General features: G+C 38.9%; 1 protein-coding gene across 3 annotated transcripts in view; it reads right to left on the bottom strand.

Moving 5' to 3' along the window:
* Positions 1-613: 613 nt before the first annotated feature.
* The window catches only part of phgdh (phosphoglycerate dehydrogenase), a 95,067-nt gene continuing 70,839 nt past the window's right edge, over positions 614-24,841 (bottom strand). For all 3 annotated transcript variants that reach the window (XM_064329886.1, XM_064329885.1, XM_064329887.1), the window contains 4 exons: positions 24,034-24,172; positions 23,204-23,331; positions 22,025-22,250; positions 614-1,060 (listed from right to left, as the gene is read on the bottom strand). In XM_064329886.1, the coding sequence (XP_064185956.1) occupies positions 906-1,060; positions 22,025-22,250; positions 23,204-23,331; positions 24,034-24,172 (648 nt within the window). In that variant the 3' untranslated portion in view covers positions 614-905. The remainder of the gene's footprint in view (positions 1,061-22,024; positions 22,251-23,203; positions 23,332-24,033; positions 24,173-24,841) is intronic.

Here is a 24,841-nt window from a genome sequence, read left to right as displayed (position 1 = left end):
AACAGATGTGATAGTTGTCAGAAATAATTTTTAAGTCCAGCCAGTAACGCAGAGTCCTTCTTCAGGAAAGATATCATCCAAGTGACAAGGTGTACCAAGTTGACTTCGACTGGAAACTGGAACTACCACCTCTAAAATGTAAATTCCACTGATAGGCCTCAACAACCATTATCTGCATAGACATTAAGACTTTCAATTGATGATTTAAATTGAATGTCACAGATTACCATTCAAACTTAAAATCAAAAAAGGAGAGTATGATCCTTATGGTATTCTGTGGCAATGCTCGGCCGCTGACCGCCTATAGCTCTGGTATTCTGTGTTTCTTCAAGAGGTGATAAAACCCTCCATGAGAGTAGACTCCATGAAACCTCAGATTTGTATACATAAATAAGGTGTGATCGGCGTGGCCTTTAATTGCCTAAATGCATTCCTTTTGTAATGCCTGTGGAGGGAAGAGAGAAACAGGTAGTCAGGTCAAACACAGCAGGCCACTTAATAACAGTATAATACTGCATGGAACATGACCAGTTTTCCTTATCAAAAGTGATAATCTAAATCTAAATATCCAACATATAAATGCATTTATCACTAGTAATGTACAGCATGCACATTTGATTGTTGGTCATGTGGGTTTTATTAAATGGGAAATGCAACTTACATACAAACAAGTGACTTCTAAAACTTCTAAAACATGTTTTCAGGTGGCTTGAAAACTTGCGACCTCTATATGTAACAGACATTTCATGTCCAAGTCTAACATGTTCAAAGCTCTAATTAAGCAGTGTGCTCATTAGTGTTCATGGGGAAACTGGTCCAATTCTACATTTTAAAGGTTAGATTTAAACAGTGAGGACTCGGAGAGGGAGTCTTCATAGACTGTCGTGAGATACTCTCTCAGGCGTTTAGACAAAGACCTGTGTGACCTCATTCACCAGAGGCTTCAGAGCTTCAAGGTCCCCCAGAAGAGAGGACAGCCCAATGCAGCACCACTGATCACCATTGTCGGCCACCGATGCACTGAACGACTCTATCACCACACCAGCAGCAGCCAATATACCTGAAGGAAAAAAGGCAAGCAATCTGTAACTGTGATTTAAATATTAGTCTATTGTTTTGTTCATTTGGAGTAGTTTCACCAAAGAGTATTTAACGCCTTCGTGCAATCCCCCTAGTGGTTTGTAGGCCAGCGTTTCAAGACTGCTCAACTCAGACATTCATTGCTCCTGCAATTAAACTACGAGTTGAAAACACAAACTCTGTGTTCTAGCTTTATTAGTACACGACACACAAGTATGCTGAATACAGAGCTTTTAAGCACCACCACTGTCATACAGGTCATCCATTGAATAAGCACCCCATCCCTGCAGTCTCATCTGCAACTACACCCCTCACGCATGACACACTGGACAATATTATCTATCTGGGCATTCATAAAAATATTTTTTCACCACTAAAAAATCATATTATGTCATAGTAATAAGATAAACGTAATTGCTAAATTCCATAATTTTTTGGAAAATATTATTATTCTTGAGAACTTCTGAGCATGACTAAGGCATATGTTTGCTGATAGACCTAGCTTGTTTTCCAGAGTAAGTCAGAAGAGGAGAATGACAACATTGATTCTTTGGAGGTGGAGAATTCCTTTAAACACAGATAAGATTTAATTCTTGATATGTAAGTATTACTGCTATTTTATAATGAGGACATTTCACACTGTAGCATAAGCCTTTGTTGGTTGGTAGCCCAAGTTCACATTTCATGCACCGGATTTGACGTGAAGCTTACACATTTAGGTAAGTGTAACATATTGTGTCAAAATGTTTTTGTATTATTTTTTAATCTGATGTATATTCATGAATATGTTATATGAATGTTATATAAACAAATTTGCTATGGTTAAAAATGTGCCAGCAGGAGGCAAAAGAAATTGCCTGTGGGTGTAGCTTTTTACAAAACAGCTAATAAATCCAAAACAGTTTCATACAAATGAATGAAACTTGGTTTGTCTACTTAGGACAACCCTAAATAATTGGTCTGATTAAACCACAGGCAATGTAGAGCTCAACAAAGTTTCAAAATTGACAAATTCCTTAAAAATCTGTTTTTCTGTAAACATTTGAAACTTGCTACAATAAATAACTCCTTTGCACAGATGAAAACTCTGGGCAATCCTCAACCATTAAGGTGGTGTTCTATTTAAGGCTTTATAGGTCCAGATGTGAGCATTGCAAAGACTTGGGAAATGGCTTAAAGAAAGCACGACACATTTACAATACTTAGATTATATTATATTCATAATTTACAGTGCCTTCGGAAAGTATTCCACAATTTGTTACATTATAGCCTTATTATAAAATGGATTAAATTCATTTTTATTCTCATCAATCTACACACAATACCCCATCATAATGACAAAGCAAAAACAGGTTTTTAGAAACCTTTTGCAAATTTATTAAAAATAAAAAACGGAAATATCAAATTTACATAAGTATTCAGACCCTTTACTCAGTAATTTGTTGAGGCACCTTTGCAGGGATTATGGCCTCGAGTCTTCTAGGGTATGACGCTACAAGCTTGGCACACCAGTATTTAGGGTATCTCCCATTATTCTCTGCAGATCCTCTCAAGCTCTGTCAGGTTGGATGGGGAGCGTTGCTGCTCAGCTATTTTCAGGTCTCTCCAGAGATGTTTGATCGGGCTCTGGCTGGGCCACTCAAGGACATTCACAGACTTGTACAGAAACCACTCCTGTGTTGTCCTGGCCTCAATCCTGACTAGTCTCCCAGTTCCTGCCACTGAAAAATATCCCCACAGCATGATGCTGCACAACCATGCTTCACCGTAGAGATGTATTGGCCAGGCGATGAGTGGGGTGCCTGGTTTCCTCCAGACGTGACGCTTGGCATTGTGGCCAAAGAGTTAAATATTTGTTTCATCAGACCAGAGAATCTTGTTTCTCATGGTCTGGGATTCCTTTGGTGCCTTTTGGAGAAGTTTCCGTCTGGCGACTCTACCATAAAGGCCTAATTGGTGGAATGGTGCAGAGATGGTTGTCCTTCTGGAAGGTTCTCCCATTTCCACAGAGGAACTCTGGAGCTCTGTCAGAGTGGCCATCGGGTTCTTGGTCACCTCCCTGACCAAGGCCCTTCTCCCCCAATTGCTCAGTTTGGCCGGGTGGCCATCTAGAAGAGTCTGGTGTTTCCAAACCTTATCCATTTAAGAATGATAGAGGCCACTATGTTCTTTGAGACTTCAATGCTGAAGAAATCTTTTTGTACCCTTCCCCAGATCTGTACCTCGACACAATCCTGTCTTGGAAATCTACAGGCAATTTCTTCGACTTCATGGCTTGGTTTTTGCTCTGGCATGCACTGTCAACTGTGGGATAGACCTTATATAGACACGTGTGTGCCTTTCCAAATCATGTCCAATCAATTGAATTTACTACAGGTGGACTCCAGTCAAGTTGTAGAAACATCAAGTATGATCAATGGAAACAGGATGAACCTGAACTCAATTTTGAGTGTCATAGCAAAGGGTCAGGATAATTATGTAAATGTGATATTTCAGTTTTTTATTTTTAATAAATTTGCTAAAATTTCTAAAAGCCTGTTTTCACTTTGTCATTATGGGGTATTGTGTGTAGATTGATGAGAATAAAAATGAATTTAATCCATTTTAGAATAAGGCTGTAAAGTAACAAAATGTGGAAAAAGTAAAGGGGTCTGAATAGTTTCTGAAGGCACTTTAGGTAGAAATAAAGTGCCAAAGATGCAGTTATCTTGGTGAAAATGCAAAAATGAAATTTTCTCCTTCAATTTGGCCTGGATCATAAACTCCTTGACCACAAGTATGGAAATGTGACGGTGATATGCGGAACTACTAAAAATCTGTGTACCCTGGAGCCCCTTAGTGGCTCCAAATATATCCAAAATGTCAAAATTTTGCATTTCTGTAAGTCATAACATAATCATATTTTTCACTACAAATAACTGTCCAAAACCTCTCCAAAAATTAATAAAACACCTTTTTTCCATTATAAAGCATATGAATTTGCCCCTTATGGTGGGTTAAGATGAAACATTGACATCACATAGAAAAATAATGGAAAAACATTGTGGCACACTGTGGTACACATACCTACATTTGTAATAATTCAGTCTTGTATGTTTATCTGCACTCCACAGAATATAATCTTTGTTGCATGGAGACGGGACAAGATATTACAAATTTTATTATTTATGATCAAGGGAAATTTTACACTCATCTAGCACATATCAGCACACAGTAAATCTGAGTATTTTCCATGTCCTAAGAGGCAAATATAGCCAATGGAGATACCAATACCTCACATTATGCACAATAACATAGAAATAAAATAATATTCCACCATTGGAAAAATGTTGCTGATATTCTAGGTTCAGGGACAATCGGTACATCAAACATGACACATGACTGAGCCACCTATGAATGCATACACTACAGTATTTGAAATCCCCGCATTAAAGAACAGCGCAAATCTCTTGAAAGACACTCAAATGTGAGCAGTATGAATTCTAACAAAACAGGCCAATATGAGCCACTACACTATGTTGACCCTACTCAAGGAACGCTAACATTGCCCATATGCAAACAATTAGGCCTGTTATTTAGTCCCAATACAAAAATTCTGAGCATCATTAGCGAAGGCTAACAGTTGTCTCTTATGGCCAATGTAAATATAACAACATAAAAAATGACATAATTGAAATGCTACAAGCAATATACATTTTTATGTATCCTGGCTAGACTTCATGCTTCCCTTTCCTCTTCTGACCCACTTCACAGAAATTTTGCTTTAGCCATACTAATGAGTTGGCAAAAATGAGTAAAATCTTCTAATAACCAATGGGAAAAAAATAATTATACTGCAACAAGTGTTTATATATTACTGTGTAATGTTATGGTTTACTGCACAGCACTGTGATGAAGCCAAAGTTCAAGCTGTTGCACTCTGCTCTGAGGCCTTCTAAAACACATTTTTTTCTGTGACTGACAATACATCTGTCCACTCCAGTGGACGTTATACGCCAAAGGGTATATGCTGCCTATTGGGCCTATATTTAGATTCCGCCTTATTTTGTGTGTTTTATTTTAAATTATGATATAATTTACACTCAAATGGTTTTATTAAACAGCAATATTAAATTGCCTTCAGATTTTATAATTTATTTCAATTCTTACAGTCTGTATTTATTAGGTCACATAAAAGTGTAGGCCTACAATACCAGTCAAAAGTTTGGACAAAACAATGCACCCCCCCCCTCCCAATGAGCTTACAAACTTTTGAATGCAATCCACTTAAGATTATCTGCTTATATAAGTACATATATCATATAATTAAATATTAATTGTTTATAGACAAGTTTAAACAGTTTAAAACATTTTTAATCATGAAAATGGTTTAAGCAGGTGTGTCCAAACTTTTGACTGGTACTGTATACGAGGACAGGGATGTGTGTGCATAGGCGGTTTTACCATAGGTCATAGATTACATTACATTCATTTGGCAGACGCTTTTATCCAAAGCGACGTACAAAAAAAGTGCATTTCATGGTCGTAAACAACTGCTGAACACGGGTTCAGTAAGGTACGATACTTATTTTGTACAGCTATTTCTAGCCGAGAACAGTGAACACTATTCTGGCCTAACATCTGCAAAGCCAACTAGGCAGAAGAATAAGCTACAGTATTAGGACAAATACAAATTACCAAGAAGTGCAGAGATGGGGCAACATGTAACAAGTGACAGGAAAAAGGTTTTTTTTTTTTTTTTATATTATGAAAGAGTGAAATATACAGCGTGGTGGTGGTTAGTCTAGGTATAGTCTGAAGAGATGAGTCTTCAGGCCACGGCGGAAGATGGGTAGTGAGGGGGAGGTTCGGAGAGGGACGGGGAGTTCGTTCCACCACTGGGGAGCTAGGGTGGAGAAGCTCTGTGATCCCTTTGGGTGGGTGGGAGGGGATTGCTTGGGGCCTCATCTGCCAAAGGGCCCTTGTGAATTTGTGTTTCCTTTTTTTTTTTTAATTTATAAAACATTTTTCCTTTCATGTCACTCCAAATGAATGAAAATGTGTAACAGATAAAAATAAATCTATCTACATGTAAATGTGGGCCAATCCAATTAGATATCCATATTTACCAATATTTATTATCACCCACATTTCACATTTAATGGACTATTCCACCTTGACCTCCCTGCATTTGCGCTTAATCAATGACGTAGAAATTCGAGTTTCCATCAGAGGCAGAGTCACTATGTTACCGTGAAGCGTTTTCAAAGTGGATTTGAGAAGAGAAAGAAGAAGGAAGATGCCCAGTTTAAGGAAAGTTTGCCTAAACGGACAAAATTCTTTAATAAAACAGCCAGGGACTCCACAACGGAGGAGCAACAAGTAGAGTGAGAGCACCTATTATCGACCACCCTAACCGCTAGTGTATTTACTTCGTATTTATTAGAACTGGACATTGATACCTATTTAAATGTAAGTCCTGTAAAAATACACATAATAAACTGTCTAAATGTAAAAAACCAACTTCATACATATACATTTAGTAACATTAATACAGCCTTATTTACTATATCAACTTTAAGACAAGCAACACGCTCGGAATTATCTCATCGCGACCCGTTAAATCCAATGACGCAGACGTTGCTTCATAATTTCAAACTGCTTTCCAAACGGCTATTTTGCGTCCTGCGACTTGAGTTACAACAGTGAATATGCACGGATTCCTAGACATGCTGATAGCGGCCACCCTTTCTCATATTAACCTCAAATACGCAAGACAGGACACTTATACAGTATGCTAGCAAATGTAAGTTCCATTCATTTATATGGGGTGGTCGATATACGTCCCCTTAGCAACCAAAAGCTAGCGCTAGACCACCTCTGAGTTATTTGCCGGCACATAAAAAAATCACGATAGTACTTTATAAAAATAACCACTGGAGGATAACGAGGACATTTTTCCTACATAACTAGGTACAGGTTGTTAACGATATTTCGCCTATTTTTTCATATATAGTTGCAAATCAGTTTATGTTTTCCTGTCTGTTGAACGAAGTTGGTTGATAATAGGTGCTCTCACTCTAGCTGATGTTACAACAGGTGTAACGTTAGTTGAAGAAGCTGAGCTAGCTAACGTTAGTAGCCTTACTGCTGCCTCAGCCTGTTGTGCACCCACCGCACCTACTACAACTTCTAGCGCTGTGTCTGCTGGTTGCGGTGAACCAGCTACAGTTTGGGAGGAAAGTGTCAGAGGCGACACCGACAGACAGCAGCAGCCCACCACAAACCAGACACCCGCTCGGACTGGGACTTTTACCCCTAGAGAACAGTGGATGTTCAAATGCTTTATCGAAAAGCATGCACTATACATTTGTCTTGAAAGAATTATACTTATAATCTTTTTCTTGCCATATTGTCTTCTTCTAACTGACTGAAGGTCATTTGAAGTTCTTCAGTTAGAATTCTCATTTGGGTCTGTCCTTTAGTTCTGTGGCTTTGTTAACTGAAAAGAGCTGCCTCCAAATAGTTTTTGTTCACTAGCTATGATTGCGTTAAGCAAAATGGAGAAGGGCCTCACATTGGTCTTTGCCTGGGGCTTCCAAATCACTAATCACTGTGCATGATTGCGTTCGAGTGTGTGGTGGGAGGGTGTGTGTGTTTGTGTGTGTATTTGTGCTCACCTGTGTATGAATAGCCCCTTTCAAACCCATAGTTACGCTTAGCTTTACAGTGGCGTCATTACAGTGTAATTACACTCACTGAAATAACTTATACCCCTAAAATATCGTGTTTTCTTTTAGGGAGACTTTAGGCTAGTCAGACAGAGCTACAGGGTGACTGAGGTGGTGGCGGTGGCGCTGCGAAACTCCGTATTCGGCATAGTTGTCGTGTATTGTCTACTAATGAAACTAAAACAAAGCGTTTCTGTTTTTAACTCATACTTTGGTTGCAGTAGCACTGAATGTCTGAGTTCACCAATCTCGGCACGCCGGCGTGCCGACCACTAGGGGCTTTGCACTAAGAGGTTAATAAAGGTTAATCCAACAGGTCACTCTCCCTATCAATGCTTTCAGCGAATTTAACTAATAATTGATATGTTTGATAATAATTAAATTAAATCGGCTAAATTTATTTTACATGTTAGATTGTGTACGGTATTCAGTGCCGGATGACAAACAAGGGTGTTAGGGGTAAAACCAGCAGGATTCAGAAAATTAAACGTACTTTACTGAATCCTTACTTCCCCAACATAACACAGAATAAATCTGCCTCAAGGAACCATTAGCATACCATTATGGATTTACTGCCATTTTTAATTAAAAAAAATAAAAAAACTTAACTCAGGGTCCACTTCATTATGGATACCTGCACGTTAACAGCCAATATTAACAGCCAACATCTCCAAACAGCAAATCAAGTGGCTACAACTGTATATAATATATATATATATACACACACACACACACACACACACACAGTTGAGACCAAAAGTTTACATACACCTAGGCTAAAGACATTCAAACTCAATTTTTCTCAACTCCACACATTTCATGTTACCATACATTTCCTGTGTCAATTAGGGTATGTACTTTATTTCCATACGAGGTCATTTCAAATGAATGGCTAAGAGACAGATTTATTTCAGCTTTTATATACTATATCAGATTTTCAGTGGGTCAAAAGTTTACATACACTTTGTTAGTATTTGGTGGCATTGCCTTTTAATTGCTTAACCTGAATCAAACACTTGGGTAACCTTCCACAAGCTTCTCACAATCCTTTTCTGGAATTTTTGCCCATTCCTCCTGACAGAACTGGTGTAACTCAGTCAGGTTTGTGGGCCTCCTTGCTCAGACACGCTTTTTCAGTTCAGTCTACAAATTTTGCATCCTCCGCCCCCTCTGCGTCCTCCGCCCCGTTTCTCCACATTTTCTCTCCTCTCAGACACTGAAGTCTCCCAGCTTCTGCTCACCCACCGCCCTACCACCTGCGCCCTCGACCCTATCCCCTCATCTCCTTCAAGCAATCACACCAGACATCCTCCCTTTTGTCGCCTCCCTTGTGAACTCATCCCTATCTTCTGGATGTTTCCCCTCATCCTTCAAGAAGGCCCACATCACCCCACTGCTGAAGAAACCCACACTAGATCCTTCAGTCATTCAGAACTACCGCCCGGTATCTCTCCTCCCTTTCCTATCCAAAACACTTGAACGTGCTGCATCTAACCAGCTCTCTGCTTTCTTCTCTGAGAACAACCTGCTTGATCCCCACCAGTCTGGCTTCAGGCCTGGCCACTCGACTGAGACTGCACTCCTCTCGGTCAGTGAGTCACTCCATGCCGCACGAGCAGCCTCCCTCTCCTCTGTCCTGATTCTTCTAGACCTCTCCGCTGCATTTGACACTGTGGACCACTCTACCCTCCTGTCCTCCCTGGCAGCAACAGGGATCCGCGGCACAGTCCTTGACTGGATTGAGTCCTACCTCTCTGACCGCTCCTTCCAGGCTGCCTGGGCGGGTAAGGTATCACCACCCCATCCCCTCACCACCGGAGTTCCCCAGGGCTCAGTCCTTGGTCCCCTTCTCTTCTCCATGTACACCAGATCCCTTGGCCCTGTGATATCTGCCCATGGCTTGTCCTATCATTCCTATGCCGACGACACGCAACTCTTTCTCTCCTTCTCCCCATCGGACACACAGATCCTTCCCCGCATCTCCGCTTGCCTGAGGGACATACAGAGCTGGATGGACAATCACCACCTGAAGCTCAACCCGGGAAAGACGGAGCTAATCTTTATTCCTGCTCTAACCTCTCCCCTCCTCGACTTTTCCATTTCCTTAGGGGACACCGTAGTGACATCATCACCCTGCGCCAAGAATCTCGGAGTGATGATGGACAACAGGCTGTCCCTCTCCAACAACATTGCAGCAGTAACCCGGGCATGCAGATTTTTCCTATACAACTCAACCCAGCTCCTGGTCCAAGCAATGGTTCTATCCCGCCTGGACTACTGCAACTCTCTTCTGGCTGGACTACCGGCATCTGCCACCAGACCCCTGCAGCTCATTCAGAATGCTGCGGCTCGTCTGGTCTTCAACCTCCCCAGACACTCCCACGTAACTCCCCTGCTCACTACCCTCCACTGGCTGCCTGTTATAGCTTGCATCAAATTCAAAACATTGGTCCTAGCATACCAGGCAGTCAAGGGATCAGCCCCAGCATACCTTCACAAGATATTCAAACCCTACATGCCAGCCAGATCCCTCCGTTCTGCTACCTCAGGACGCCTAGCACCTCCCCCTCTTCGCACCTGCACTTCCAGAACTCGTCTCCTGTCTGTTCTGGCCCCACGATGGTGGAATGACCTCCCTGTGGAGGTCAGAACAGCTGAGACTGTGACCCATTTCAAACGACGACTGAAGACCCACCTCTTCAGGCTGCACCTCTCCCCATCCCTCCCTTCCCCCCTGTAAATGACTAAACTTAGGGTTGTAACTAGGCAGCTGTTTCATAGGTGACTTAGTTGATGCGCATGTCTCAACGACTACTTGTATTTTTATTTATTTTTATTTTTCCATAGATTGCGTTGTTGCCGTTCTCGTTGTTAGTGTTAATCAGTATAACCATCAGGGTCCAAGTTGAACTATGCAGTTGTTCCCTGTACTTGGACCGGTACTTCTCTCTAGGGGTTTCGTCATACTTGTTCCTGGTTATGGTTATACACTTTGTTGTACGTCGCTCTGGATAAGAGCGTCTGCCAAATGCCTGTAATGTAATGTAATGTAATTCAAGTCAGGCCACTCCAATACTTTCACTTTGTTGTCTTTAAGCCATTTTGTTACAACTTTGGAGGTACGCTTAGGATCACTGTCCTGCTGGAAGACCCATTTGGACCAAGTTTTAGCTTTCTAGCTGATGTCTTGGTGTTGCTTCAGTATTTCCAGATGATCCTCCTTCCTCATCATGCCATCTATTTTCTGAAGTGGACCAGTCCCTTTTCCAGCAAAACACCCCCACAACATTATGCTGCCACCCCTATGCTTCACAGTTGGGATGATGTTCTTCGGATTAAAAGCCTCACCCTTTTCCTCTATACATAGCGGTGATCATTATGGCCAAACAGTTCAATTTTTGTTTCATCTGACCACAGAACACTCTTCCAAAAGGCTAGGTGATCACCTGCAAACTTCATTCTGGTTTTTTTATGCCCCTTACAATTTTTTTAAGCAAATCCAACATTTGTATTTAGGTACTAGACCAAACTATTTCTTTCTTCAGTCTACTCAATAATACTGCATACAACCACTAGCCAACATTTTGTGCACGTGTGTGTACTACACTTCATTTATTGACTACAAAAATCCCAGTTTACTTTTAAAAACCCCATTGTCCATCGGATATTCAAAGCAAAACCTAAAATGGATCACACGTGTCACCAACACAATTTCCTCGCGCCAATTGCACTGTCAATATTCATTACTATCACTTACAATATAAGCTAAATTGTATGGAAACCTGTATTGGCATAACAGTACATTAATTTCACCAATATATCTGGACAAAATCCCAGCTTTTACATTCACACCATTACTGGTCGGATATTAAAAGCGACATTGCCTGACTAAAATGGATTTATCATGTTACCACAACTGCTCTGCCCCATATAAAATACAAGTATCATGTTGCTGTCATGTAATATTGGGCTTAAAGCGACCATACCACAAATTAATGGACACGCTTAATGTAACAAAGATCTGAACAGCAGCACATTGGCCACATTTCACGTCAATCAAGCATACCTGTCTGTCAGGCAGAAGCCATAGGGAATGGGATGAAAATGGCAAGAATTGCAATTTCTTTAAAACGACACGGCAGTCTACCAGCATGGCTTCTGCGATCGACGTATTGGCCACCCGTGACAGTACACTTTCATTTCTTTGTCATTCACGGGCAAGGAAAAATTCTTTCATCCATGCATATGTGTTTTCTTCATCTAGAATATCTGTTACCATGCATGTATGTATAGTATGTCTCTTGTAGCCTACATTTATATATTAAATCCTATTATAGTTTGAATCAGAACATTGTGTTCAGATGGTAAGATTAAGAATACACATGGCCAAATTACTTGAAAGAATTTAAGAAACATTGGGCAGCATGTCTATGGAATACAGCTTGATTAATTTGTGTGAGCTAAGATAGCCAATGTTGTTTCATGTAACTTGGCACAATTTTGATATCAATATTTTTAATGGCAGGTGTGGATTTGAAGTAATGACTAATAATAATTTGTATTTGTGAGTAACTGCCATTTTGTATGTTGAAAACACATTTTTCATAAGATTGGTATTTTCAGGACGAGAGGTGAGGAGTGCACTGTGCAAAACCTGTGTCGCACCTGGACACAGGGCTGGGTTATAGTGAATATATTATCAGTGGGTGTGGTGCAGCTGAATTTATTAATAGCCAATTAATGACCTCTTTTCATTCCCTGCACCATGCCAGCCATGCTGCCAATTTCCGCAGTCTATCACTGCAATGGAAGAGCAAAATAATGACATACTAATCAGATGTTTCTCACAAGACGTTCTTTTGCAACAGGTGCAGAGTAAGGCTGTCACGTTTTTTCTTCCGCCAGAATTAGAACATTGCCTAAAAATATGGGTTGTCACATCTACAGTATTGGCCAAAAGTATTCGGCCTGTGGTTTAAAAAAAATAAATAAACACGCTAGGTTGAGAAGAATTCTCTTAATTTATGCACATATGTTCAATAACAAACCAAAATACAAACATTTTTTTGTCCATTTCTACCTACAATAACACAAAAAAGGGTTCTATTTAAAAATAATCTTCCACAATCCTTTCTTTAATATATCCTTCTTTGCCTTCAATTACAATTAAGAAGAAGAAGAAGTTGGATGTGGCGGTCCTAGGCTGGCGTGGTTACACGTGGTCTACGGTTGTGAGACCTGTTGGACGAACTTCCAAAATCTCTCAAATGACGCTGGAGGCGGCTTATGGTAGAGAAATGAACACCCATTACTCTGGTAACAGCCCTACAGGACATTCCTGCAGTCAGAATGCCAGTTGCATGATCTCTTAACTCTTGAGGCATCTGTGACATGGAAAAAACTTTAGGTTGACCTTTTATTGACCCCATCATAAGGAACACCTGTGTATTGATCATGGCTTTTAATCAGCATCTTGATACACCACAACTGTGCAGGGGATGGATTATCTTGACAAAGGAGAAATGCTAGCTAACAGTGATATAAACAACATTGTGGGCAAAATTTGAGAGAAATTGTGCACATAGAACAAATCTTTGAGGTATTATTTAAACGCATTAGAAATGGCTGCAAAATAAAGGTGTTACGTTTATATTTTTGTTCAGTGTAAAATAGGCATTAAAGATGCACAAAATATGTCAAAGAATAAGGCTTAGCAGGGCCAAGTAAACATAATCATGGTAAGAAGGTTATTCCCAGCGAGAAATTGCAAAGAAGCTTCAGATTTCTAGGTGCAGTGTTCAGTACACACTCAAAAGGATCCAGCTGAAGGGCTGAAGACCAGGAAGATCAAGTTCAGTTCACATTTAAAATTTTTCTGTTATTGTAGGAGGAAGTTTATACTTTTGTTTCTAATTCAATTAATGTGCATAAATTAACCTAATTATTTTCTACCTAAAGTTAAAAAAAACAAAAAATAAAAAAAACAAGTGGCCGAATATTTTTGGCCTGTACCGTACATATAATTCCGATGAGCTGCCAAAATTGCATTGCGCCATGCGATATTGACTGACCCATCCCACTTAGGTGCACTGCGAGCCATGAAATTACCAAACCGCTCAGGCATGTGAAAATATATGGCGAAAATTCCATTTCGCCAGTGCGACAGCTCACAAGATTCCATGCGCCAGGCAGAAAATAGAGCCTAATGTATTGACCGACAAAGGTATTACATAAGATAAGTATAACTCCCTTAGATCTATACTCATTACTTTTGGCAATATGTCCCAGCATCCTGTTGGCTCTTTTTTTTTTTTACTGCTATGACACAGTGCCTAGAACCTGAAAGACTTTGAACAACTATTACTCCCAAGTCTTTCAAATTGAGAACATTATATATAAATATATAACAGCATAAGTCGTGCTATAATAAAAATACTGAGTAACCTCCAAAAGGTTAGTCAGGCATGATCTTCCCTTGCGAAAACCATGTCAGCAATCCCTTAGGATGTTGTTATTTTCTAAAAATAATGTATCTAATGATTGATTCCATTATTTTACATGTGATGTAAGTCTCTAATGATAGATTCCAGTATTTTACATGTGATGCAAGTTAAACTGATAGGCCTGTTTGTAGTTTCCCGGATTGGTATGGTCCCCTTTCCTATACATTATTATTCAATTACTTTACTTCGGTCGTCCAGTATTTCTCAGGTTTCTAAAGACTGTCTAAAAATACCTAAAAGGAAATATTATGCTCACACCAAAATTAAAAGGTCCCAAGAATTTATTGAATTAACAATGCAACATTTCAGTCGCAAAGACCATCTTCAGGCACCAAGGCAGCAAGGTGACCTGTACAAAATGAGTATTGTACCTTATCGGACCTGTGTTTTGTAGTTGTTCCAATGACCTGCACTTTTGAATGTTACTCTGGATAAAAGCATCTGCCAAATAAATGTAATGAAATGTAATGTGACCGCAACGTTGCGTTGTCCATTCAATAAATTCTTTAGAGCTTTTCATTTCAGTGTACGGATAATTTTTTCCTTTCTGGAGTTTACCTTTTTTTAATCCTTCACCTGAACCAAATTGGGCTGGATGTGCACACTAATATCTTTCTGTTGTACGTCTAAAAATACCTTCCAGTGATTTAAAGATGATTTCACCTAACTCTTTGTGTACCCTTGAGTAAATGCCATCAGGGCCTATTTGTCTTTAGTTTATGTCATTCCCCTAGCACTTCTTTATCTCCAATCTCGATATCTGCTAAGACATTCTGAGTATTGAATATATTAGTAACCACCACTCTGGTAAAACTCTCAACAAAGCAACGATTTAAGCCATCAGCAATATCCTTATTCTTATACAGCAAAGCTCCTTCTTTATTCTTTATTCTTATTTTAAACTGTGCTTAATCTCCTCCTTACTTAAATTTTCCTACTGCAGTATTGAAATAAATGTTTATGGTTACTTTTTACAAAATGGGAAATTTGTGTTTCAAAGGGCTTTTTAACTACCTTTAGTTTTTTTAAACCTTAGCACACATATTACAATATTCAGCCTATTCTCAGCCTATGTTCAATATTCTCAGTACCGTTGTATAAGGTATACAAAGTTTATTCTGTTTACTCAAACTGTTCTGTATAGCTTTATTCACCCACTGTGAAGACTGCATTTCCAACTTGGTTTTCCTTACCTATGAAATGAATTTACACTGTTCAACAAGCACAACCCTTTTGAACGTGCCCCACTTACCATGCATAGTCATAGAAGCTGGACCCAGTCTATATTACCTAAATTTGCCGGCATCTTGTTAAACCTGACTCATCTAAAACAGTGGTCTCCAACCCTGGTCCTGGAGAGCTACAGGGTCTGCGGGTTTTTGTTTTCACCTTAAAATCAGCACCTAATTGAGACCCAAGACACCAGGTGAGTTGAGTTAACTGTGTAATCAACTGCTCTAATTGATTTCAAGTGCAGAGTCACTATGAAAACCAGCAGACCCTGGGCTCTCCAGGGCCAGGGTTGGAGACCACTGATCTAAAACGTAAAATTCTGGCTGTTCAAAATTAACTGTGGAATGATCACTTGTCCCAAGTGGCTCCATTACCTATATTCTGCAACTTCTGTCAGGATCATTACATAGCACCAGTTCATGAACTGATTATTTCCTGTAGGCTGATTGACATACTGTGCCAAATGGCTTACATTAAAATTCTCTTTTGTGCATCAATAGATTAAAGTTTTGCCCTAACCCAGTAAGATTGATTTGAGCCATGATTTAAATGGGTTTACCATGGGGATTATTTCTGCTGAAATTAGGTCTGGACAGCTAAGAGGCTTCACGTTTTGTTCTACGAGATAAATTACACCCATTAATATTACCACCGTGGATTTCAAAGCTATTATGTGCTTTTAAAAAGCAAGTTGCTAACAAGTTGTGATATTGAAACTACAACACCGGTCGCATTGTGGCAAACGTCACTCTAGTTTCCATACTAGCCCGCCTGTACGCGACAGCCGTTGTAGTTTTAATATAGCGACTTGTTAGCAACTTACTTTTTTAAAGCAAATAACTGCTTTGAAATTCACCGATGAGATATTAATGGGTGTAATTTATCACGTAGAACAAAATGTGAAACTGTCTTAGGCTTACGTAAACCACAGACCTTATAAAAAGACACCATCTCTGTAACACTCTATTCCTAATTAATAGTGGGTTAACTGAAGTCACCCATAATAGTCTCACCTACCAGACAAACTCGTATTATTTTTCCAAAGTATATATACTGTATACTCCCGGGCAAAAAAATGGGCCAAGCCCAAAATGGCAAAAAATTAAGCTTTTAATGGTCTTATTTGCATTGTTTCTCCTGAATAATTTTCCTGTTGAACTCAATGGAAAAAATATTCAGGAGAAACAATGCTTGTAGTATCTACTGCATATCTGGCAGCAGCACGGTGGTTTGAGGCTCATTTGATACCTTGGACCCTTGATGACTTAAAGGCATTTGTTCCATACTTTATCAGCATAATTTACAGCTGAATCTAGTCCCACCCCCCCAATTCCCATAGGGATCCATTCAAAGAGTTTTTGTATCACTTGTAGGACAACCTGAAAATAAGATATCCAGACTCTGATGATGTTGATAGGTCACAGACATCAGGTATGCAAATGATATGCAACCAAATAGAAAAACATGACTCTTTTATTTGACATTATGTTAATTTGTCTACTGTATAAGTGCATTTGTTTAATTCTGCTAATTTTCTGACCAATGATTTGTTGTTAAGACCATTAAAAGCTTAATATTTTGTCATTTTGGCCTTGGCTCATTTTTTTGCCCAGAAGTGTATTTGCTCTACAGTCTGAAGTTGGCGGTCAGTAGCATACTCCTATATTAACCCCTTGATGCAAGCCCCCTTGTGGTCTGCATGCCTAGATTGCTCAACTCTGACATTCATTGCTCAGTGGTCATTTATAGTCATGAACAATACGTTTGAGAAATAAACACACATTTAAAAAGTGGTGGTAGGTATTTACAATGGCCACGTGAAAAACCCCCCTTCCATTTTATGCCACTGTAACTCCTGTTAGTTTGTTCATATTTGAATGATAACTGTTTTGTCGTGTAGAGGACAGTACAAGCTTTCCAACTGCATATGGAATGTTTCATTTTCATTTTATTACAAACAGTGAGAGCTCCGTGTATCTTCGTGAGTGCTTTTTTTCAGCATAATGTTGTGCATTCCACTGTAATATTACGCAGTAAAATACAAGCACTCATTGCGGTGTAATTGTGTTTCTCCAATTGGTTTTTGAAAGTTTTTACTCATTTTGTCAACTCATCAGCATGGCTAAAGAAATTCTTTGTTGAGTGAGAGTTTTAATTATTTTAATGGAAAACCAAATACTTTCCCAAATAGTATTTAAACAAGACCAGGTTAAAACCTAGTATATGGCTGGACCTAACACACGTGATCCGGCCGACTAATGGTGTAACTTCATCACTCACTCAGTCATTCACTTAGTCAGTCACAGACATTCACGTTTGTAGGGCTGGCCCTGCTGCTGCGGTCCAGCCAAAAATACATTCCTTTAAGTAAATACTTTCCTGGGAAACCAAATACTTTTTCAAATAGTATTTAGAGCCTTTTATACATTAAATACATTAAAATACAACTTTAAAATATTTTGAAATATTTATGTGATAGACAACAGAAATGACTGAGCCAGCAAAAAAGTAGGCTTCATACTGAAGGGGGTAACCCAGAGTTCTTTGTACAATCTTTGTGAGTGGCCCTTAATGTGATGTGTGAGAGTTATAATACTGAGCACGGTCGGCGGTAGCTATGGGCAGGGGTGGGCTCAGCCCACCCAAACGGGCGTCTTGCCCACCCAATCAAAAGTTAAGAAAAAAAATGTTAAAAAATTTTTTTTGTTCAGCCAATGGAAAAATAGCACAGAAAATACCAGTACCGTTTCTAACTTCTGATTGGGTGGGCAGCCACGGGTTGAAACAGCTACTTTCTCTGATGCAGTGTACCCGCCAGTTGATTTAATTAGCGGTATTAAAGAGCATATTGCAAATTGGAGACCCCAGTGAATCAATGTGTAGGAAAATGATGTAGGAACTAGATGTTCATAAAAATATACTTATATATACACACTAGTGACTTCTGGAGTCGTTTTTTTTGTGAGAGAATTTTACTTCGGCATCTAAAAAACGCCAACCCGGAAGTGACGTAACAGAAGGGAGAGCGGTCAAGTTGAACAATAAGAAGAATGGATCTCAACGCTAGTTTTGACACAAGAGGTTATAAATGTTTATGCAAACGCATATGACGGACCACAGCCTTACCATTATGAGGCGTCCAAGAGACCAGGCACAGACCAGGGTTACAAGGAATAACGGTCAGAGGAGAGAAATTGAGTTGTGGTGTGAGGAGAACCAGTGGAGAACTGGGCAGGTGTCTTGGTGAGTGACCAGCGTTAGCTTATAGATATTTCCACATTGTATAATACCACTAACCTATTTAAAGACACTCAATTTCTAAAATAACGTATATAACCGAAATAATTTGACTTACATAGCAATATAACATTTTATCTGTGTTCAGTAGATGGAGACAGAGACAGTAAATCAGTGACACAGTCCTATCCGCTTCTGTTTCGCTCCAGAAAACGATGTCAGCTAGGCTATCAGCAAACAAATGGCTTAGCTATGCCCAGACGTCCTCAATAATAATAGTATTTTCCAAGAAATTACGAAAAATCGTTGACAACGTTTCGTTAGGTGCAGCGTCTTTTAATGCTACCACAGAGTGTGCGTAAATGAATGTGATGATGAGAAAAAAATTGGTTACGCTGACCTATAAAACACTATTCCAAAAGCAAAAATAGACATGTTATACATCGTTAGAAAGCTTATACTCCCACCTACTGAATAAATCAATTGTCAATCAAGCCAGACCGTACTAAAAAGGGCGACAACGCCGTAATATTCATAATCTTCCAAAATTATGAATATAAACTAATCTGCATTAGTATTGTAAATTGTACAAATGTCCTGCTTCATTTAAGCCATTTTTCAAGTCTCTGTGGTGTTCACATCTGGAGTTATAAGGCTTTAAATAGGGTACCCCCTAAATGGGCAAGGATTGGCAAGATTTGGCATGTGCGCTAAGGGGTTAAACAACCTATGCGCTGCCTCCAACAGACAGCAGCCTAAATGCCTGTACATGTTTTTGCATGGGGGGATTCTTCAGGTAAAGCTGCTTGCCAGTTTATTTGTACCCATGCAATATTTTTAAAGTTAGTGGCTTTTTACTGTATTTCCTCTTTTTTGTGGTCAGAGTGTTCAAAAGCCATATGTATAGTTCCATCTTTTACCTTTTGTAAGGTTAGACACTGATAAAATAGAATTCAGTTGTGCGTACTCACTACCAATTAACAGTGGAAATCGGTAAAATTGGACAGGGGCCCTCAGCAGTCACTTGACGCGTTCTCATCAAAATATTGTTCTCTAATTAGACAAAATGCTCAACTTTCAGAGCTGGTTTTCACATATCTAGTGCTTTTCAAGTCTTTCAACAGCTTGGTGCAATTATGCATGTTGCACCACTGGCCTTATGTTGTGAAACTATTTTCAAATAATTCCATTAAATCAAACACTTCGTATTTGAAAATTGAGTATTTTAAATGTTTTTTAAAACATATTTGACAGTAACTGCAAATACATGCAAATGCTCCTTAAATGTATTTTCAAATACATTTTGTAATTTAAATACTCAGTATTTGTAAATGCTGAATTTCATATAATTTCTAAAAAAATTTTTAAAAGTAATTAAAATACTTTAAATGTGTATTTGACCTAGGTCTGATTATTACATATTTAAATATGTATACTACAGCGTCACAATGGTTTTGTATTATTTTTCAATGCGATATCAATGTTTAATATTAAACCATCATAAAGGGGTTTAAGAACATATGGTTTATAATAGACAAAAAGGATTTCATTCATTTCTGGAGACGTTTTGAATAGGTTTTCGGACTTCTAAAAATCTTAGATCCCTCTACCGATGAAAACAAAAATTCTCACTTGAAAATGATGCAAAAGTGAATTTCATAAGTCAAAACAGTTGATTTGTAGTGAAATATATGATTACGCTATGATTTACAGCAATGAACAATTTAAATATTTTGGGTAGATATTTTGGTAATTTTGGAGACACTAAGGGACACAGACGGAGTGTAGCACAGCGGGTAAGGAACTGGGCTTGTAACCGAAAGGTCGCAGGTTCGATTCCCGGGTAGGACACTTCCGTTGTACCCTTGAGCAAGGTACTTAACCGAAATTGCTTCAGTATATATCCAGCTTTATAAATGGATACAATGTAAAATGCTATGTAAAAAGCTGTGTAAGTCGCTCTGGATAAGAGCGTCTGCTAAATGCCTGTAATGTAATGTAATGGACACCAGTGTACACTGCTTAGTTTTAGCTTCCTAGATATTTAGTATTTCCGCACATCACCCTTAGATTTTGCACACTTGTGGGCAAGGAGTTTGTGATCCAGGACATGTATAGTTTCACCCGCTATATATTTGCAGTCTCAGTATTTCACTTCAAACTGAAGAAAAACAACTTTTTTTTGCATTTTTGCCAAGCTAATTGGTAAAGTATAACTCCCTTGGATTTATACTCATTATTTATTATTTACCTAAATTATTTCTACCTAAATTATGAATATAATCTAATCTAAATATAATAGTATTGTAAAGGGTACAACTGTCTTGCTTCATTTGAGCCATTTTCCAAGTCTCTGTGATGCTCACACCTGGAGTTATAAAGCTTATAAAGCTTCCCATATGAGTCTAGTCCAAGTGTACACCCACACACCAGCCCAATAGCTTAGAAGTCAGAAGAGTGTTAAAACATAAACAAAGTGAGACCTGCACACTTGGTATAGTGCTAAAAAAAATAATAAAGCTTTAATGCAACGCAGTTATGGTTTTGGCGAGCAAGCCTTCATCAGAAGGCATTAAAGCTTCATTATTTTTTTTAGCACTATACCAAGTATGCGAGTCTTACTTTGTTCAAGTTAACACTCTTTTGACTAAGCTATTGGACTGCTGCGCGTGTATTTCTTCAGACTTTACAAAAGTATCTTCATTAGGCACAAGGCATTCATTTCTGGAATTTCCTGCACATTAATGTTTTCTTTTACATAGCTACACCCCCACCTCTCTTACTGGATCTATACATTCTGTTTGTAGCTCTCTCATCCCCATCCCCTTCCCCAAGCCATGTCTCTGTAATCCCAACTATGTCATAGTCCCCATTATTCATAACAAACTCAAATTCCAAAATTATTCCAATATAGCATTTAAACAAAGACATTTCAGACTATTACTTCTACACATTCTCTCCTATTCCCTCACTCCCTACTGCCCAAGCCACCCTTACTAACATTTTGCTTTATAAAGATTTTAAATAGTGTTCTAACTATTACAGGTAGCTTTGACACCTCACATCTGGGCTGTCTGCACCTCCCTACACTTTCCATTCTCTAACCCCCCCCGACCCCCCCCCCCCCCCCCAAGTTCCAAATTGTAAACCACCTTTAAAACAGACTCACAAAAAGTCAACACATATGGAGTGTAGCCTTGTTGTTTCTCACAGACAAAGATTAGAGGTTAGGATATAGAAAGTGAGGGACTGCTATCTTACCAGCAACAGAGGGCAGAACCTGAGGGGTTGTCATACCCTTGAAGAACAGCAGATTCCCAGAGAGGGGGATAGGTTGTCTGAAGATGCTTCCATTAAGCTCCAGCAAGACTGGGACTTCCCCTAGGACTGAACCAGTTGCCTTATACCTGGACCCACTGGCAGAAATATCCACCATACATAAGCTCTTGGCCAGCTTCTGGTCTTCATCAGCATGGTTTCTGATTATCTGAAAACAACAAGGTATCAGGATCAAAGGTCTACACATCATAGACAGGGATATCTCTTATTTAGGGAATTTTTCTCACCTGCAATTCAGTCATCCCTAATCAAGAGGTTGATACAGTTGAGGCCAAAAATTTACATACACCTAGGCTAAAGAAGTTTTTCACAACTCCGCACATTTCATGTTACCATACATTTCTTTTGGCAAGTCAGTTAGGGCATCTACTTTGTTCACATCTGAAGTAATTTTAAAACAATCGATTAGAGACAGATTTATTTCAGCTTTAATTCACTATATCAGAATTCCAGTGGGTCAAATGTTTACATACACTTTGTTAGTATTTGGAGGCATTGCCTTTTAATTGCTTAACTTGAATCAAATGCTCTGGATAACCTTCCACAAGCTTCTCACAATACTTTGCCAGAATTTTTGCCCATTCCTCCTGACAGAACTGGTGTAACGCAGTCAGGTTTGTGGGCCTTCATTATGGCCAAACAGTTCATAAAATCATTTTTAAAAAGTCAGAATGAAGTTTGCAGGTGATCGCCAGGCCAATGTGTAAGATAAATTTCAAGCAAAAAATAACAGCCTATATTTTCTACTAAAGAAATATGATATTAAGTCTCACTACAAGACCAAAATACTTGTTAAAACATGTATGTTTCATGTCATTGACAATGAAAAATGTTATTGTTGATACCTCAGTCATAGGATAGAGAAAATATTTTATTTTATAAATATGAATAAAAAACAAAATATTATTTTATTAATTTTACAAATGGCATCAGTCAAATAAAGCAAGAGACAGCTGTGATGACTGGGAAAACTAACGTGTCCTTCTAATTCTATTCAATAATAAGTTTACATTTATGAACAGGCAATTTTAAAGCATACATTACCATAGTTAAAGCATCAAGACTGCTGAGGGGGAGCAAGTTTTGGAGGGGATACTGTACCATGATGCCGGCCTCCTGAGCCAGAGTCAGCACATTAACCAGGTTGGGACTGTTATTGGGGCTTTCCTTCAGTAACCCCACCATTACCGCTGATCCAAGGAAGCCGACTGAATTTTTCAGGGATTCTCCTGGTTCAGAATATTTATTTTAGATATAAAGCTATAATATTTCATTACTGTAAATCTGTTGATCCAAGAGAATCTCTTGATAGCAGTATGTGGGAATTTTATGAAAACCATCATCATATTTACAGCTTTCACATAACATAACATAAGATAACATAAGATAATAATGAGAAGAGGCCATTTAGCCCAACATGCTTTCAATTTTCCTACCACTAGAGTGTACCTAGTGCGTGGTGTACCTACAAACTAGATAGTATCTAGCACCGTATCAAGCCTAGCCTAGTCTAGAAAATCCTGCCTCTACTACATGACTCGTCAAGCTACTTCATGCAGTGACTACTTACTTGTACCTGTGTGGAATTTACTTTTTGCTCATTTCCATTTCTGCCCCCTCTTCCTACAAACACAACTCAACCTGACAAATCTCTTGTAGTTCACTTTTTTAATCCCTTTTATGAATTTAAAAGCCTCAATCAAATCGTCTTAAAATCTCCTTTTACTAAGCTTAATGACCAGGAACCAATTTGATTTCATATCTCACCTAAAACAATAGATATAATTCTATATAAATACATAAGTTAGAAACCATTTTCTTTTTTTTTCATCAAGACTGGAATTTTAACAACATTCAATTCTACTCAAGGCAAAACAAAATAGTGGTGATTTACACATACATACATATACATAGCATCACCAAGCCCTTACCAATAGTTGTGATCTGCACTTGACCATAAGGTTGCTTGGAAGCACTGCATGCCCTCAGTACCAAGCCCAGAGACTCTCCTAGCTTGATCCACTGATGGGAATCAAGGGAGAATGTACTGGCCAACACATGAGCATTCACCTGGATTCAAACAGAAGAAAATCTAGTCTTTATTAAAATACTAACAATTCTAGAAAAAAAATAATGTCACATGTACATTTCCAGACAGTCTGAATCAATACCGTGTTCAGTTCAATCAATGGAAAAATGAAACTGAATTTCATTGTCTTGAAATATGTGAAAAGTTAGAGGCTGGATTGTGGATGTATCCAGGTAAAGCACTAGCCCCTTGGTACAATGATAAACTCCACGGTTTGATGGCTGCAACAAAATCCCAACCATGCCAGCCGCGATTGTGGCTCGCAAAGCAATAAACAATTGGCCATACACTTGGAGGGAAGGTTACTGTTTGCGAAAAACATACACCTGCCGTCTGCTTGCATCACTTTAGTTGGAAGACGTACCCTCCATTGAAATTATTGCCCAGTTGCGGACAGTTAAAAGTAGCTGGCATTTTGCGTGCATTTTGAAGGACAAGAAAGGCAGTCGTGTACTTCTGAATTGAAGGTAGTCAGTGCTCGGACAGGCCTACAAATATTAGACTGACATTCCAGGTGTGAGAAAAGACAAACTGATGATTAAATTAAGTTGAAAGAAATAAGGGGAAATTATTCACTTGTGCTTTCATTCACATTTGAGATCAAGGAAGGACAATATCATTTTGTATACAGTAATAACAAAAGGGTGTCT

This window comes from Anguilla rostrata, chromosome 3 (assembly GCF_018555375.3).
Source record: "Anguilla rostrata isolate EN2019 chromosome 3, ASM1855537v3, whole genome shotgun sequence".
NCBI lineage: Eukaryota > Metazoa > Chordata > Actinopteri > Anguilliformes > Anguillidae > Anguilla > Anguilla rostrata.
The sequence above is the reverse complement of the archived record's forward strand: the minus strand, read 5'-3'. Positions and strand labels throughout refer to the sequence as shown.